Source organism: Petaurus breviceps, unplaced genomic scaffold, assembly GCF_028583685.1.
Source record: "Petaurus breviceps papuanus isolate PSGF00001 unplaced genomic scaffold, PetGlider_PUasm1.0 90845, whole genome shotgun sequence".
Lineage (NCBI taxonomy): Eukaryota > Metazoa > Chordata > Mammalia > Diprotodontia > Petauridae > Petaurus > Petaurus breviceps.
The window spans coordinates 3,809,329-3,827,040 of NW_027187359.1; the positions used below are offsets into that span (position 1 = coordinate 3,809,329).

A 17,712-nucleotide genomic window follows, 5' to 3' on the forward strand; every position below is an offset into this window, starting at 1 on the left:
AGCACCGGCCCCAGTGTAGGGATAACCTGGGGATCGAATCCCGGGCTCAGACACTTAGCACCACACCCATAAATAACTGGCCATGTAACCTTGAGCAAGTTACTTAACCCCAATTGCTTTAATAAAAAAAAAGTGCCAACACCCAGGGAGAGCCAAAAGCCTTGCCACCTCTGCCTTCACAGGGTAAAATTTCATCTTTTCCTAGGCTCTTGCAGTCAAAGCACATGACTAGCTTGTTTATATGCCCCTATTTCAAAAGAGCTGAGTTGTGACCAGCATGGGAGGCTTGGAAAGAGAGCAAGCAGAAGATGCTGGGTTTGTATCCTCCATCTGCCACTTAGAGGGCTGTAGGTCTATAGCTGAAAGGGATTTTTAAGGTCATCCAGTCTAATTCTCTCATTTTACATGTCGGGAAATCAAGGCTCAAGGTCACCCAAGTAGCAAGGCTGAGGTTTGAAGTCAGGTCTTCTGATCCTTTTCCAATGTACCACACTCTCTAGCTGTGTAACTATGGGAAAGTCACATAACCTGGAAAGTGTGCTTAGATTTGAAGTCACAAAAGATCTGGGTTCAAATCCCAGCTCTACAACTTGCTACCTGTGCAACCTTGAACAGGTCTCCTTTTGAGATGTGGTTCCTTCTCTGTAAATGAGAGCTGGCCTCTAAGGTGCTTTCCAGTTCTAAATCTACCATCTTATGATCCAACAAGCCTCTCTGAGCCTCAGTTTCCTCATCTGTAAAGGGGAGATGCTAACACTTCCACTACTTCCTACCCAATAGGACCATTGTAAGGAAAACTCTTAGAATCCTGAAAATGCCAGGTACAGATGAGTTCTTGTTATCACCCTCCCCTAAGGGATGCTGAAATATAACTCTCATTCTGTACCTTCATTGATAGTCTTCATGGGCTGCTGTGGCCAAATCCCATCATTGTCCTCAGAACACAAACTTTGTCAGTTTTCAGGTCTAAATTCAAAGCCTTAGCAGGTTGGTAGGACCTGCCCGCTGGCATAACCTGCTCTGCTGGCATAACCTTTGAGGACTCAAGGTCAACCTCCCTACCAGGATGGGGACTATTCTAGTAGAAGCTCTCCTTTGTTCTTTTCAGAAATCCAAGCATCCACCTGGACAACATGGCAGGGTTGAAGAGAATAAACTGGATTTTAAAGTTAGACGTTTTTGTTGTTCAGTTGTTTCTGACTCTTTTGATCCTATTTGGTATTTTCTTGGCAAATACATTGGAGTAGTTTGCTCTTTCCTTCTCTAGCTCATTGTACAGATGATGAAACTGGGTTAAGTGACTTTCCCAGGGTCGAGCTCATGAAGATGTGTCTTCTTGATGCCAGGCCTGGCACTCTATGCACTATGGCGGCACCCAGCTGCCCCAGAGTCAGAGGATCTGGGTTCTAATCCCAGCTGAATCACTCGTTTCTCGGTGTGACCTTGGGCAATCAAATAAGGGCCTACCAGATCCTGTCAAACAAAGATAAAAGAGGAACAGATCCTGCCCTCAAGTCATGTCCCCTTTCTGGGCCTCAGTTTCCTCATCTGTAAAATGAAATGACTGGAGTTAATGACATTTAAGTTCCCTTCCAACTCTAAAATCTATGATGCTATGACTTGGGGATAAGAGAGAAGCAAGAAATCAGTCTCTCCTCTTGAGGCAAGAAGTCACCACTAAGAAAGAGAAGAAGGTCTTGCTTACTTGGAGAGTGCCAGGCCATACTTGCTCAGCTCCACATTCAAGTCCTTCAGGAGGATGCCACCTTCCACTGTGACTTGACGTTTTTCCTTGTCTACCTGCAAAGGAAGAGATCTTGACTGGGGATCAACTCTACCCTCCAGAGAAGCCCTTGTCAGTCATGGTAAAATGAGCTATCCTTTCCCCTGGAAGGCCAAGGCAGTTAGGTGTCACAATGCATAGAGTCTGGAGTTAAGAAAACCTGAATTCAGATCCTGCTTCACAATTACTAGATTTGTGACCCTTCTTAAGTCACTTAACTTCTAAATGTTTCCCCCTACCCCACCCCCTTCCCACCTAAATGAACTTCTCCACTGGAAAACTAAGGGCTAAGTGTAGCTAAGTGGAGAGGTTTAGAAAAGGACCAGAGAGAAAAAAAGTGACCCAGGATATCATCTAATTTAGTATCAGAGGCCTGGAGTAATTAGACTCTGGGTCTTCTGACTCCCAGTCCAAGTAGGACTCATTACGTAGGCATGTCCAGGCAATGGTACCCATTACCCTGCATGTCCAGGTTCCTCTGGGCAGCTGTCAGGTCAATGACCTGGTGGGCCTCCGACAGCTGCCAGGGGTCCTCAGTCTCACTAGAACTCTGAACTCCCTTTGCCTTCTTCCCAAACTAGACTGGGTTCTTTAATTAATACAGCAGCAGGAGAAAAGCTGGACAGGAAAAAGGGGTGGCTAGATGCTCCAGCAGATACTTTAGGGAAATCAATTAGCATAATTCTGCTAATTCAGTCACCCTTAATTACTACCATGACTGATTCTTGATAGAATTTTCAGGAAGAGGCTGACACCAATGGGCCTAGATGGTAACAAATGGATTTAGATGAGAATAGAACTTTCAAGGTCATCTTCAGAACCTTCTCATTTTACAGATGAGGAAACTGAGGCTCAAAGAAGGGAACTGACTCTCTCAAGGACCTACCTTTCCAATCCTCTTACTCCCACCTTTCATACTATTCAGTCTAGTAACACTAACCCCCTGGCTGTCCTTGGAACACAGCACTCTCTCTTGACTCCCAGCATTTTCACCGACTCTTCCCTCTCCCTGGTACTCTCCCCTAAGTCGTCTCTACCTCCTGGCTCCTCTGGCTTTCTCCAAGCCTCAGTTAAAGTCTTACCTTCTGCAAGAAGGTAGGGCCCTTTCCTGATCTTCCTTAATGCTAAGATCTTCCCTCTGTGGATTATATTTAATTTATTCCTTAAATGGCTTGTTTGTACTTAGTTGTTTCTCCTATTAGACTGTAAGCTTCTTGAGAGCAGGAACCATCTTTTGCCTTTCTTCGTATCTTCAGCACTTAGCATGGTTCCTGGCACCTACTAATAAGAAGCACCTGCTTAATAAAGGCTGGCTATGGTTGACTGATGAATGACACACGGGTGAGGGCAGAGCTGAGATGAGGACCCAGCATTCTTTCTTAGAGGCTGATAAGGAGGTGTGCATTTGGTTTAAGAGAACTAGTTAGACACTTAGCATCACAACCAGAAATAACTGGCCATGTAACCTCGAGCAAGTTACTTAACCCCAATTGCTTAATAAAAAAAAAAGAGAACCAGTTAGAGACTAGTTCTGCCAAACATCATGACCAGAAGGTATTCTTAAGAATCCTCTGTGGGGTCTACGGTGCAGTAGGAAGAGTGCCCAGAACCCCTGGACTTGAGCTCTGGCTCTGCTATTAACAAGCTTGGTGGCCTCCCTGGGCCTCAGTGCCCTCATCTGTAAAACGAGGGGGTTGGACTACGTGGCCTCTAAGGTGAGATCCCTCTCACGTTCAACATGATTAGATTCTGATCCTGAATTGAGGCTCTTTTTTCAGCAAATCACACAGGAGCTGAGACTAAGAGAGGAACGTGCACATGCTCTCACTGTGGGAAAGCTTAGAGACATCAGCTTAAACATGTGAAGGGATCCTTACAGTGATAAGGGCACTAGCAGTGGTTCCCCACCTCTACCTCCTCCCCAGGGTGACTGACCTCAGCATCAGGCTCCTGGGATGTAGGGCAGGGCTTGTTAGACTCTTGGGGTCTCAGAAGTTTAGAAATCTAATGGTTTATGGGGTTACCTTGAGGATCCGGTTCATCTTCCCCATATTGATCATGAAGCCATCAGTGCAAGCAATATCTGAGGGGGAATGGCCTCCCCCAATTGCCTTCACACGTTTGTTTTGCTGCCTGGCTAGGTCCAACACCTGTAGAGACATCAAGACCAAACTTTGGACTTTTCTGGGTCCAGTAAAGGCAATCTCCTGGTCTCTGCTATAGGGGGACCTGTGTGGGGTGAAATTGCTATGACTCATTCTCATAGAGCTAAGTTTAAAAAGGACATCAGAGGCATTTTATTCCAAATCCCTCATTTTACAGAAGAGGAAATTAAATCTCAGGCAGAATAAGTGACTTTTCCAAGGTCATATTGGTAGTAGGTGTCAGACGCAGAATTGGAACCCAGGGCTACATTCCATCCTTCATACCAAGTTGCTTCTCTATGGACGGAGTCAGAAAGAGCTGTGAGTAATCCCTGAGGGAGGTTTGGGCTATGCCTCCCATTGTTGTCAGTGCCACTCACCTGTCTGACCTCCTCCACACATGTGGGCTGAAAGTACATCTCTGGGTAGCAGCCATAGGTCTTTGCCCAGTTCTGGAACTTGAATCCTTTGTGACCATGCACCTGAGTCGTGAACAAAGTGAGATGAACAACCACTTAGATGACAGGGCTTCAAACTCTCCAAGAAACCACCTTTGCTTTCTAGAACTGATCCCAACCCCCTCCCCCCCCTGCCCCTCTCCACCCTCCAACCGTACCCTGGCAGATGGATAAGGGTATAGAACTGTCATTTTCATTTTACACTTTATAGGATTATAAATTTAGAGCTAGAAGGAATCTCGAAAGCCATTTGGTCCAACCTCCTCATTCAACAGGTGAAGAAACTGAGGGCCAGTTGCGTAAAGTCACAGACATAGTAACAGGCAGGATTTGAATCCAGATCGTGACTCCAACTCTAGCTCTCTCTCTGCTGTACCACAAAACACAGAGACAGAGGAGACAACATTTTGCCCAAATCAGCAATCACCTGGAAGAGAACAAAGATTTCCTACACCCTCATAGGGACCATCTTTTGGAGGCCAGATATAAAGCCCTTTCCAGGTCAGGTTAGGACTTTCTGAAAGATGGCTCCCTAAACTCAACTTTGCCTACAGACAGTCAGATTAAGGAGGATTTAGAACTGGCCAGAGGGCTCTCTCTGGGTTCCCTCTTACCAGGAAGGGGGGAAAGTATCTTCTGGCAGAGCTCATGATGGGAAGGGGAGAACAGAACACATTAAGGTCGTAACTGACAAAAAGTTAGTGGGGAAAGAAAAGATTGTAGAGGATTTGGGAAGATCATTAGTATCAGAAGTAGGATTTGAAGTTGACTTCTCTGGATTCCAGAGCAGCTAGGTGGTACAGTGGATAAAGTGCCAGGTCTGAAGTCAGGAAGACCCATCTTCCTGAGTTCAAATCTGACCTCCGACACTTTGCCCTGGGCAAGTCACTTAACTCTGTTTGCCTCGGTTTCCTCATCTGTAAATTGAGCTGGAGAAGGAAATGGCAAGCCAGTCCAGTATCTTTGCCAAGAAAACCCCAAATGGGGTAATGAAGAGTTAGACAAAACTAAAAAAAGACTGAAAAAATATAACCTCTGATTCCAGAGTTAATGCTCATCCCACTGTATTGTGCTGCTGTCCTGACTGATCAAATGAGATCAAACCCTGTATCAAATATGATAGGATGCATCAAGTACTTTGTAAACCTTGAAGCACAACTTAGCTATTATTAGTAAGAGATATGGAGCTAAGGATTGAGAGCTGGCCTCAGGGCCAGAAAGACCTGGGTTCAAATCCCAACTCTGAAGCCCAGTCGGTGTGACCCTGGGCAAGTCACTAACCCCTTAGTGCCCTAGGTCAGAGGTATCAAGTGCATAGCCTTGGGAAATATTTGACAAAATAAATAAAACTTCAATAGAAAGCAGATAGTGTTAATATGTAGTTTTCTAAGACAATATGCAGCCAGTAGGGATCCTTAGGTAAGGTTTAGTGACCGGGGTTTCTACTTGAGTTTGACACTCAAATTTTGTCTGATGCCCTAGACAATTCTCTAAGTGGCTGAGAAGGTGCTGATCTACATCTATGGAGGAAGTTTCTTGATCAGGCATAGGGACTCGATCAAGGTACATACATTACTACTGAAGTCTGGTCCCCTATCAGAAATCACAATGCCCTGTGAAGGCATCCCATCCTTGTGTTCTAAATGCAGTGCCTAAAACTTCCAGCACATGCATAAATAGCAAGTCCTCAGACCTTAGAATGGGTCACCTGCCCATAGCCTTGAGCCCAGCACCCTTGACCCCACTTATCTGAATCTCTGGAGGGTCCCAGACTTAAGTCAGACTTCCACAACTGGCCTATGCCATTTCCATCATGGGAGATTTCTTACCATCATATCTAGCTATCCAGTTGCTCCTGGTCTGTTTCTATCTCCCTCTGGAAATGAGAAGGTCCTGGGCAGAGAGCTCAAAGGAAAGTTGCTTTTCAGAAGAGAAGCAAGGAACCCTTTCTGGTTTTAACAGCCCCGCCTCAGCTGCTGAGTCAGCTCTGGGGGTTTGGACTAGGTAATATGTAACTGACCCCTTTCCCCATCATGGGATATGAGATTATGGGCTGCAGCTCAGGGCGCTGGAGTTTGGAGGGAGAGAATTACTGCATAGACCTCAAGATCATAGAATTTAGAGTTTGTAGGACCTTTCAGATCACTTATCCCAATCCCCAAAGCCTTCTTTGGTCTGAGGGAATGGGAGGGAGGGAGAGAGAGAGGGGAGTTCTTCTAAATATACATCTTCCCCAGACTAAGCCTGGGGGTTTAGGGCTCAGGGAGCAAGAATGCTCCTGGACTTCCTGGCTTTGTGTTGTTTTTCTGAAAGAGGACCATGACATCAGGAAGACCATGACTTGGATTTAATTGAATGAGGGCTGTGAAAAGTCACCAGCTTCACTTTCTCCTCTGGAGCCATCTGGGCATCATCATCATCACTGGCAAGACATAGATCAGAACAACTGGAGATAGCACTGCCCCCCCCATATGTTAAGCAACTAGTCCGGGTCACATGGCTTGTAAAGACAAGTCTTCTGATGGCTAATTCAGTTCTTCCTCCTTCCACCCCTATTATATCTACCTTTAGTTCAGCATATTTTTCACTGTGCTACAGTAGGTATGTACAAAGGATAATATCCCTGGTAATTTAAGCCATAGAGCATCCCCAGCTAAAGAGCTCCTAGTAAGTAACCTGAAAGGTACCCTGAGCAGCCTGCCCTGAACAACAGGGAAGGAAATGGCCCATCATAAGGCTCTTTCAAACTTCACTAGACTCACATTTGTTACTAAAGGGAGTGAGCTGGCCCAGAGTTATCCAAAGGAAAACATGGGGGGAAATTCCTACAAGATCTATGGAAAGAAGAAAAATGTATAACCAAACAAGAGATAGGGGGGAAAACAGAAGATAAAATAGATGACTTGGACAAAAGAAATTTTAAAGGTTTTTTTTTATCCACACATACATCCAATATAGCTAAGATGAAGAGAGAAACAATTAATTAGGAAAATATTTACAGCAAGTGTCTCTGATAATGGTCTCATTTCTAAGATTACATAAGAAACTGATTCGCATTTATAAAAATAAGAGTCATTCCCTGGCTGATAAATTGTTTAAGGATATGAACAGGCAGTTCTCATAGGAAGAAACCCAAGCTATCTATAGCCATATAAAAAATGTTCCAAATCATGATTAATTAGAGAAATGCAAATTAAATCAATTTTGAGATTCCTTCTTATACCCATTAGTGACAAAAAAAGAAAATGATCAATCAGAAGGGCTGTGGAAAAATAGGATCTGTTAATGAATACAAACATTCTGAAAAAATGATTTGGAATTATACACAAAAAGTTACAAAACGCTGCATGCCCTTTGACCTTGCCGTGCTGTTAGGTCAATAAAGATCTCTTATATGTAAAAAATATTCGTGGAAGCTTTTTATGTGGTGGCAAAAAATTGGAAACTAAAGGCATATCCATCAATTGAAGAATGGCTAAGTTAGAGAGAAAATGAATAAAAAGTATGATGTTTGGCTTTTGGTATGTGAGTAAAGTGATCAGTGGGCAATTGTATGTATATAAGAGAGGAGGAGAAAAGAGAGAAGAAGGGGGAAAGGAAAGGAGAAGAGAAGAGATTAAAAAAAAGGGAAGAGAAAAAAATGGGGAAATAGGAATCCCTCTCAGATTATCTCCAATTTATCCTGTATATTTCCTTTTTGTATTATTTGTCTTTGAGTTATCTTCCCCTTTAGAATGTAAGCTCCTTGAGGGAAGGGACTGGTTTTGTTGTTGTTTTTTGTGGTCATTCTTTGTATCCCCAGGACTTACTGAAGTGCCTGGCCCACAATGTTTGTTGATTCAACCTGATTTGACTTGATCTGACTTGAGCAGATGTCTAGTCAGTAGTATATGTAGGTTGACTTTAGTTGGGGTGGAATATTTGGATAACACAAAATGAGCCTCTCCCTTAAAATAGCTCCCTTTCAGTCAGTCCTGGAAGATTCAACAGCCACAAGCAACATGAGAAAGAGATGGGAGAGTGGGAAATACTACTCATCATTAATATAAAGTACTTTTCCACCTTTCTCCCCAACGCTCAACTCCAAGGATAAAAAAATCAAAACAAAGAACCCAACAACCTGTTGTTATTTGATTGTGTCCAATTCTTTAAGACCCCATGGACCATACTGTCCAGGGTGGCTTCTTGGCAAAGATACTGGAGTGGTTTGCCATTCCCTTCTCCAGTGGATTAAGGCAGGAATAAAGTGATTTGCCCAGGGTCACATAGCTAGTAAGTGCCAGGAGGTAGATTTGAACTCAGGTCTTCTTCCTTCCTCAGTGTCCTATCTACTGAGTCATCTAGCTGTCTACTCTGGAGAGAAGGTAGAGAAATATCTGCATTGTCACCTAAAAGAAGGCATACCTGAGGTAGGGTGAAGTGGGGAACAGAGCTTTGGGGGAGGAGAGGGCAAAAGGAACAACAGAAAAGTGAGAAAGGGGGGTTGTGGAAATGGACCACTGCCCAGTTGATCCTGTAACCAGTCTTCCTGCAACATCACTGGCACAGGTATTGATCCTCCAGAGACAAAATTATCTGCCTGCGCAATTTCCAGTGTGGCAAGGAATAGTAAATAGAGTTTACCTTCAGTGTTCTCTACCTCCCGCTCCTTTGATGTGGCCTCTCTTTCCCCATAATGTGAGCCTAAGTAGAAACAGGTGGCACTCTACCCTGGTAAGGAAGGGGCTGAAGAATTCACTAGAAATGTCTTCCCTGTCAGGCAAGGCAGGGTGAGGGTGAGGGGAGCAGTCAGTCTGAGCAAGTTGGAGCTCCATAGTAGAAATACCTCTAAGAAGATGATGGGGGGTCAGGTGATGTGTAGCCCAGAGCTGGGAGGTCAGCTGATAGAGTTCAACCTTCTCTTTCTTTGCTCAGGTCTGTTGCAGTCAGGTCTCCCCCAGAGACCATGGAGGGACCTGATGAGGGACCTTATGAGGCACAGACCACTGTGGGTTCAAGTCACTGGTCTTTGCTTCCTGACTCTCCAGGGGATGAGGTGGAGACACAGGAGGTACCTCTGGCCAACTATGGCCTTTGGAAACAGCAAGTCTTGGGGGATGGTGGCTATGGAGCAGTGGGGGCCTGTGACCTGGGGAAAGGGGTGAAGAAGCTGTTCAGTTCTCACTGTGAGAAACAGCAAGGAGTTAAGTTTCCACAGAATTGCTAGACATTATTCAAGTAAGATAAAGGGAGTGAGCAAACAGCAGGTGGATCTGACCGATCAGAAGGCAGATAAAGGCCTTGAGATACCTTCAGACCAGGATAAGGACCGATCTGGTTTTAACCAGTGAGGGTCAAAGACCGAGTATTCCAAAATTACTACTGGGCTTGCTTAATAAACCTCATGAATATTGTGTGACACGCCCCACATAAGATTAGAGCTTTATTAATAGAACATGGAATATGGGAGGGGGTCATGTATGATGATGTATGATGAAGGGAGGGGGTCACGTGTAAGAATAATATGAAAAAGGTGTATGGAGAAAATTAAAACCCTGAAGAGAATGAATCAATTTGTCCCCTGAAGGGAGGTATCCATGACAGACTAACAGTATAAAGCTCTTCTCATTTTTGTATTCAGGACTCCTCCTTCCGAAAGAAGGATGGAGTCGGCTTCTGGCCAGAGGTGTTCAATTCCTCTGAACTTCTATTTTTTGTTTTTTTGCTTTTTGGAGGGGCCAATTGGGATTAAGTGACTTGCCCAAGGTCACACAGCTAGTTTTTGTGTTAAGTGTCCGAGGCCGGATTTGAACTCAGGTCCTCCTGACTTCAGGGCCAGTTCTCTATTCACTGTGCCACCTAGCTGCTGCTTCCTCTGAACTTCCACTCAATAAGCTTCTTTTGATATCCAGATTTTGGTATCAATTGTGTTTGTGTATCTAACACCATTCATTTCTGTGCCTTGCTCTTGAAAGGCAAACCTCATCTGCCTTTGGGACCTGGTGCAGCCAGGAGAGTCTTTCTCTCTTTCTTTCATTTCCAGCTTCTGCAGGAAGCCTTCCCTAACCTGTCTTAATTCCAATGCCTTCCTTCTTTTAATTATTTCCTATATATCCTGTATGTAGCGTGCCTTATATATATTTGTGTGCATGTTGTTCTTTCTCCCCCCCCCCCAATCCCTCCATTAGATTGTACGGTCCTTGAGGGCAGGGACTACCTTTTGACTTTTTTTGTGCACAGTGCCTGGCACATAGTAGGCACTTAATAAATGTTTATTGAGTTGAATTGAACTTGAGGGCAGGGACTGTTTTTGCATCCACATCTTTGTGTCCCCCGCACTTAGCACAAACTAAGCAGTTAATATTGCTTATTGACTGACTGGTTGCCATCTATTCTGATCTAGCTCCTCCAGCCTGAGAGGAGCATTGATTATGGAATGGAGCAGTTCAAGGGTCATTTCAAAGGAGAATATGGGGTGGGAAAAGGAATGTGGAGGGTCTTTGTTGTTCAACAATACTACCCTGTTGGAAAAAAAAATGCCCTGCTTTCAGCCCTTCCCTGACCCCTCTGTCCTTTCCCCTGGAATTGTCATAGGTTTAGGACTGGAAGGGACTTTGGGGATCATCCATCATTGGATGATTGGATGATCCATCATGGGATCACATATCTAGGGTGGGATGAGATTTCAAAGGCTTCTTTTACGTATGAGGAGACCTAAGCCCAGTAAAGTAATTTGTATAAGATCACACTGGTAATAAGTGCACACTTGGAGCTGGGTTGTTTTTTTTTTCCCCAGACCAGCTGGTACCCAGTTCCAGTGTCCTGACCTTGGCAATACCAACTGTTATTTCAGTTACATTATAATTGAATACAAATACAAACTCATTGGTAATCCAACATATTTGTTTTATGCATTTAAAAACATAAGTGGGAACAGGTTAAAACCAGACTCTTCCAGGGGCTTTTCATTTGATAAATGGGGAAGATGAGGCCCAGAGAGGGGGAATAACCTGTCCCAGGTGACAGAGCCAAGTAGGGGTGAAGTCAGGCCTAATAATAATAATAGCTAGTATTTATTTACAAGGGCAGCTAGGTGACACAGTGGATAGAACTTTTCACCTAGAGTCAGGAAGACCTGAGTTCAAGTCTTATCTCAGACATTGACTAGCTGTGTGACCCTGGGCAAGTCACTTAACCTTGTTTGCCTCATTTTCCTCATCTGTTAAATGAGTTGGAGAATGAAATAGCGAACCACTCCAGGATCTCCACCAAGAAAACCCCAAATGGGGTTACAGAGAGTTAGACACAACTGAAATGACTGAACAAAAGGTTTACAAAGTCCTTCAATGCTATCTCATTTATTCTCACAACAATCCTGTGAGGTTGTTGATATTACTATACCCATATTACAGATGAGGAAACTGAAGCCTGTGGGATCTGTCCAGGATCCCATAGCAAGTGTCTGAGGCAGGATCTGAATTCCATTCTTTCTGAATCCCACATCTAGCATTAGAACCCACACCTTGGGGTGGCTAGGTGGTACAGTGGATAGAGCACTGGCCCCGGAATCAGGAGGACCTGAGTTCAAATATGGCCTCAGACACTTAGCACAAAAACTAGCCAGGTGACCTTGGGCAAGTCACTTAATCCCAGTTGCCCTCCAAAAAGCAAAATAAAATAAAATAAGAACCCACACCTTTTTTATGTCTCCTGGAGTGGTACTCTTCTCACCATACCACAAACATGTTTCAGAGTCTGAGCTATGGAGTGTCTGGTCTCCGGAACTCTTGGGCATTGGAATCTGTGTCTGGTGTTCTGAAACACAGGTCTAGGCCCCAAAGCCCATCCTGCCAGAGTACAGGTTTGACTACCTGGATGACAGCTGAGGTTTGTCTCTCCCACTGTGATCAAATCTCTTTCCTCCTGTCCCAAGACTCCAAGATGCTGTGGATGTAGGCTCCATCTTCATTCTGTCTTCTCTCCATCCAGAGGTATCGCTCTTGGGTAGGGTCTTACTCCTTCCCTTATGATTACATCAATCTATTAGTCACTACCTGGAATACAACAATCTCCAGGGCTCTAGCTTTTCCTGTTTAGGAGAAAGAAAATTTAAGAATCTCTCCTGCTCATGAGCGGGGAAATAAAGGGAAACCTAGTCTGAGACCTTTGCCTTTTAAAGAGTAATTATCAATGTAACTGATAAAACTCAACATGCATGCTGATGAGAGACTCTGAAGCACCAATCAAAAAAATCCTAAAAATTTGATTTGGATGGGGCAGCTAGGTGGTGCAGTGAGTAAAACGCCGGCCCTGGAGTCAGGAGGACCTGAGTTTGGTTCTGGCCTCAGACACTTAACACCCCCTGCCCCCCCAAAAAAACAACTAGCCATGTAACCTTGGGCAAGTTACTTAACCCCACTTGCCCTCCAAAAGGCAAAAAAAGAAAAATTTATTTGGATATCTAAAAATCATGTTAATTACAATAATTAAAATAAGCACTAGAACTTATTAGGTATGGCTAATGACCATGTGCTCAATAGGCATTGGATGCTCAACTATGGGTGGGGAGGAGCCAGTAATCAAAATCTGGATATCCATAGGTATCGTTAACCTGTAAAGTGGGCATTACCCTCACAAGAGCCATCATGGCAGTGAAGATGGGGTACTGGACTTGGAATCAAGATGTATGTTCAAGTCCTGCCTTTGGTATTGATACCAACTAGGGGATCACGAGCAAGTTGCATACATTCTCTGAGCCTGAGACAACCCTCAAAGATATCTCCACTAAGTGGAGTTCTCAGACAACCAGTCAAGAAGTATTTATTAAATGCTTACTATGTGAAAAGCTGCATGGCATGATCATAATGATAATAATAGCTAATTCTTACATACTGCTTATTACAGTGTGTGAGGACATGAAGGAAGACCAATATTGGTTGGGTTATAGAGTATATGGAGTGGTGTAAATTTTGCATAAGAAGACTTGAAAATTAGAAAAAGACCAGGTTCCAAAGAATTTTAAATGCCCAACAAAGGACTTTACATTTGATCCTGGAGGTAATCAGGAGCCACTGGTGTTCATTGAGTTGGAGGGTGACAAGGGCAGACCTACATTTTACAGTGTAAAATATATTTAAAAAAAAGAAATTCAGGCATTACTAACACACCCTTGTTACTCTGCCTGAAAAGGCTATACTCTGCAACATCAAGTTGGCAGAATTTCCATTCATATTTCTGGAAGAAAAAAAAATGGATTAGAATCACAAGATTCAGAGTCATCTTGCTCAACCCCTACATTTTATAAATATACATTTTTACCCCTACATTTAACCCCTACATTTTATAAGAAACTGAAGCCATAAATTTGACAATCTTAGTGAAATGGATGAATATTTACAAAAATATAAATTGCCCAGATTAACTGAAGAGGAAGCAAATTAGTTCAATAACCCCATCTCAGAAAAAGAAATTAAACAAGGCATCAGTGAACTCCCTAGGAAAAAATCTCCAGGGCCAGATGGATTTACTAATGAATTCTATCAAACATTTAAAGAACAATTGATTCCAATACTCTACAAACTATTTGGGAAAATTAGTGAAGAAGGAGTCCTACAAAATTATTTTTATGACACAAATATGGTACTGATACCTAAATCAGGAAGAGATAAAATGGAAAAAAGAAAATTATAGACCAATTTCCCTCATGAATATAGATGCAAAAATTTTAAATAAAATATTAGCAGAAAGACTACAGCAACTTATCACAAGAATATCACTTTGATCAGGTAAGATTTATTCCAGGAATGCAAGGATGGTTTAATATTAGGAAAACCATCAGTATAATTGATCATATCAATAATAAAACTAGCAGAAACCACATGATTATCTCAATAGATGCAGAAAAGGCTTTTGACAAAATACAACATCCGTTCCTATTAAAAACACTAGAAAGTATAGGAATAAATGGAGTCTTCCTTAAAATAATAGGTAGCATCTATTTAAAGCCATCAGCAAATATTATATGCAATGGGGATAAGCTAGAAGCATTTCCAATAAGATCAGGGGTGAAACAAGGGTGTCCACTATAGCCCCTCTTATTCAATCTGGTACTAGAAATGTTAGCAGTAGCAATTAGAGAAGAAAATAAATCAAAGGAATAAAATTAGACAAAGAAGAGACCAAGCTATCTCTCTTTGCAGATGATATGATGATATTCTTAGAGAATCCTAGAGAATCAAGTAAAAAACTACTTGAGACAATAAATAAATTTGGCAAAGTTGCAGGATATAAAATAAACCCACATAAATCCTCGGCATTCCTGTATATTTCTAATGAAATCCAACAGCAAGAGATAGAAAGAGAAGTCCCATTTAAAGTTACCATGGACATTATAAAATATTTGGGAATCTACCTGCCAAAACAAACCCAGGACCTGTATGAACACAACTACAAAACACTTTTCACACAAATAAAGTCAGATCTAACTAATTGGAAAAACATCAATTGTTCATGGCTGGGTCGAGCTAATATAATAAAAATGACAAGTTTACCTAAATTAAATTATATATTTAGTGCCATGCCAATCAATTTACCAAAAAATTACTCTTTTTTAGTTAGAGCTAAGAAAAATAGTAACAAAATTCATTTGGAAGAACAAAAGGTCCAGAATATCAAGGGAATTAATGAAAAGAAATGCTAGGGAAGGTGGCCTAGCCATACCAGATTTTAATCTGTATTAAAAAGCAGCAGTCATCAAAACTACTTGGTACTGGCTAAGGAATAGAGTAGTGGATCAATGGAATAGATTGGATACAGGAGACTCAGCAGTCAATGACTATAGTAATCTACTCTTTGATAAACCCAAAGACCCCAGTTTTATGGATAAGAACTCACTATTTGACAAAAACTGCTGGGAAAACTGGAATATAGTATGGCAGAAACTGGGCATAGACCATCATCTAACACCATATACCAAAATCAAGTCTAAATGGGTGCATGATCTAGGTATAAAGGCTGATACTGTAAACAATCTGGGAAAGCAAGGAAAAGTTTACCTGTTAGATTTATGGAGAGGGGAAGACTTTATGACTAAACAAGAATTAGAGAGCATTATAAAATGCAAAATGGATAATTTTGATTATATTAAATTGAAAAGCTTCTGTACAAAGCAAGCCAATGTAATCAAGATTAAGAGGGAAGTGGAAAATTGGGAAAGAATTTTTAAAACCAATGTCTCTGATAAAGGCCTCATTTCAAAAATATACAGAGAATTGAGTCAAATCTATAAGAATACAAGTCATTCCCCAATTGATAAATGGTCAAAGGATATGAACAGACAGTTTTTAGAGGAAGAAATTAAAGATATCTATAAGCATATGAAAAAATGCTCTAAATCACTATTAATTAGAAAAGTGCAAATCAAAACAACTTTGAGGTGCCACATCTCACTGGTCAGATTGGCTAGGATGACAAAACAGGAAAATGATAAATGCTGGAGAGGATGTGGAAAAATTGGAACACTAATGCATTGCTGGTGGACTTGTGAACTGATTCAACTGTTCTGGAAAGCAATCTGGAACTATGCCCAAAGGGCTATAAATAATTTCATACCCTTTGACCCAGCAATACCACTTCTAGGGTTGTATCCCAAAGAGATCATAGAAGTGGGAGGAAGACCCATATGTACAAAAATATTTATAGAAGCTCTTTTTGTGGTGGCAAAGAATTGGAAATTAAGGGAATGCCCATCAATCGGGGAATGGTTAAACAAGTTGTGGTATATGAATGTAATGGAATACTATTGTGCTATAAGAAACAAGGAGCAGATGGACTTCATATTTACCTGGAGAGGCTTATATGAACTGATGCTGTGAGAAGAGCATAACCAGGAGAAATTTGTACACAATTACAGATACAATGTATGATGACCAACTTTGATAGACTGGTCTCTTTTCAACAATGCACGGTTATAAGTCAACTCCAAAAGACTCATGATGGAGAGAGATGTCTACATTCAGAGAAAGAACTAGAAAGAACAGAGTTTGAATGCAGATTGAAGCAAACTACCTTCTGTCTTTCTTTTTCTTGTTTGGTTTTGTTTCCTCTTTCCCATTGTTCATTCCATCTGATACAATCCTTCTTTATAACCTGATTGATGTCTAATGTGAAAGTATTTGTAGATCCTATACATGATTGTATGCCATCGTGGGGGGGAGGAGGGGAGGAAGGGAGAGAAAATTTGAAACTCAAGGAATTGTGGAACTGAATCTTATAAACTAAAAGTAAACAAATTAATAAAGACAAAAAAAAGAAAAGAAAAAGAAAGAAAAGAAATTGAGGCTCAGAAAGATTAAGTCCTGTGTTGACATAGGGAGTAAGTACCAGAGCCAGAATTTGAACTTGGGTCTTCTGATTCCAAATCTAGCACTTTGCTTTGAAGATTTGTTTGCATTTACCTGAGTCATTGGTTCTTCTTTTCATTATTCATGTCCAATTCATTTTTTGGGTAAGTTTCATTTGATTTTAAGACATAGAAGAGAAACCTCTGTCCTCTGCACTTTCAAAGTCTGTCAGAGACAGTGTATACAGGAATTCCTTCTTGAAGGGAGGTCCTAAAGGGCAAAGTTTATTCTGCTAATTGGAGGAGGTTATGCCCAGATTGTGGTAGAAAGCTGTAGCCTTGCAGCATTTTGGGAGGGGTTGTGTTAGGAGGAACTGACTTGGATGTGGCCTTCATGCCTCATAAGGAAGAAGAGGTTACAGAAGAATTCTGAGTGTTTATTTTTATTGGGAGCTCTTGCTTTGGCTATTGCTTGGCTTTTTTTTTTTCTGGCTCTGTTCCAATAAGATAGCTGGAATTGTGTGGTCTGTCAGATACAGCCAGGGTCAGTGGGGGCAAGGACCACTAAGTTCTGAACTGACATCATTCAGGAGTTTTATTATCATCTCCTGTCCAGTGACCCTGCTGCTGGTCAAGGCCACTGCTGTTGATCAGCTCCAGTTCAAAGGCAGCAACTTCGTGAATGAGCAGAGTACAAGGGAGCATGTAGGTGAAAGAGAGAGAGAGAGAGAGAGATGGGGAGGGGGGGGGGAGGGGGGAGAGAGAGAGAGAGAGAGAGAGTCTCTGCATATTTTTTTTTTCCATTTTGTCACTCGTTAGACTGTGAGTTCCTTGCGGAAAAGAACTTTTGGTTTTGCCTTTTTTTACCCCTAGCACTTAGTACAGTGACTGGTACATAGTAGGCACTTAATAAATGTCTATTGACTGATTGAACAAGTTTCTACAGCTAAGAAGATATTGGAGAGTCAGCCACACAAGCCTGATAGCAAAAATAGTGAAATTGTATTG

At 42.0% G+C, this 17,712-nt stretch overlaps 1 protein-coding gene across 1 annotated transcript in view; it reads right to left on the reverse strand.

Moving 5' to 3' along the window:
- LOC138148980 (L-gulonolactone oxidase) overlaps window positions 1–17,409 on the reverse strand; it is a 67,882-nt gene extending 50,473 nt beyond the window's left edge. Inside the window, exons 1-4 of the mRNA XM_069071806.1 lie at window positions 17,325–17,409; window positions 4,308–4,441; window positions 3,808–3,933; window positions 1,706–1,800 (exon numbers count right to left, since the gene is read on the reverse strand). Coding sequence (XP_068927907.1) covers window positions 1,706–1,800; window positions 3,808–3,933; window positions 4,308–4,441; window positions 17,325–17,409 — 440 coding nt within the window. The remainder of the gene's footprint in view (window positions 1–1,705; window positions 1,801–3,807; window positions 3,934–4,307; window positions 4,442–17,324) is intronic.
- Window positions 17,410–17,712: the final 303 nt, after the last annotated feature.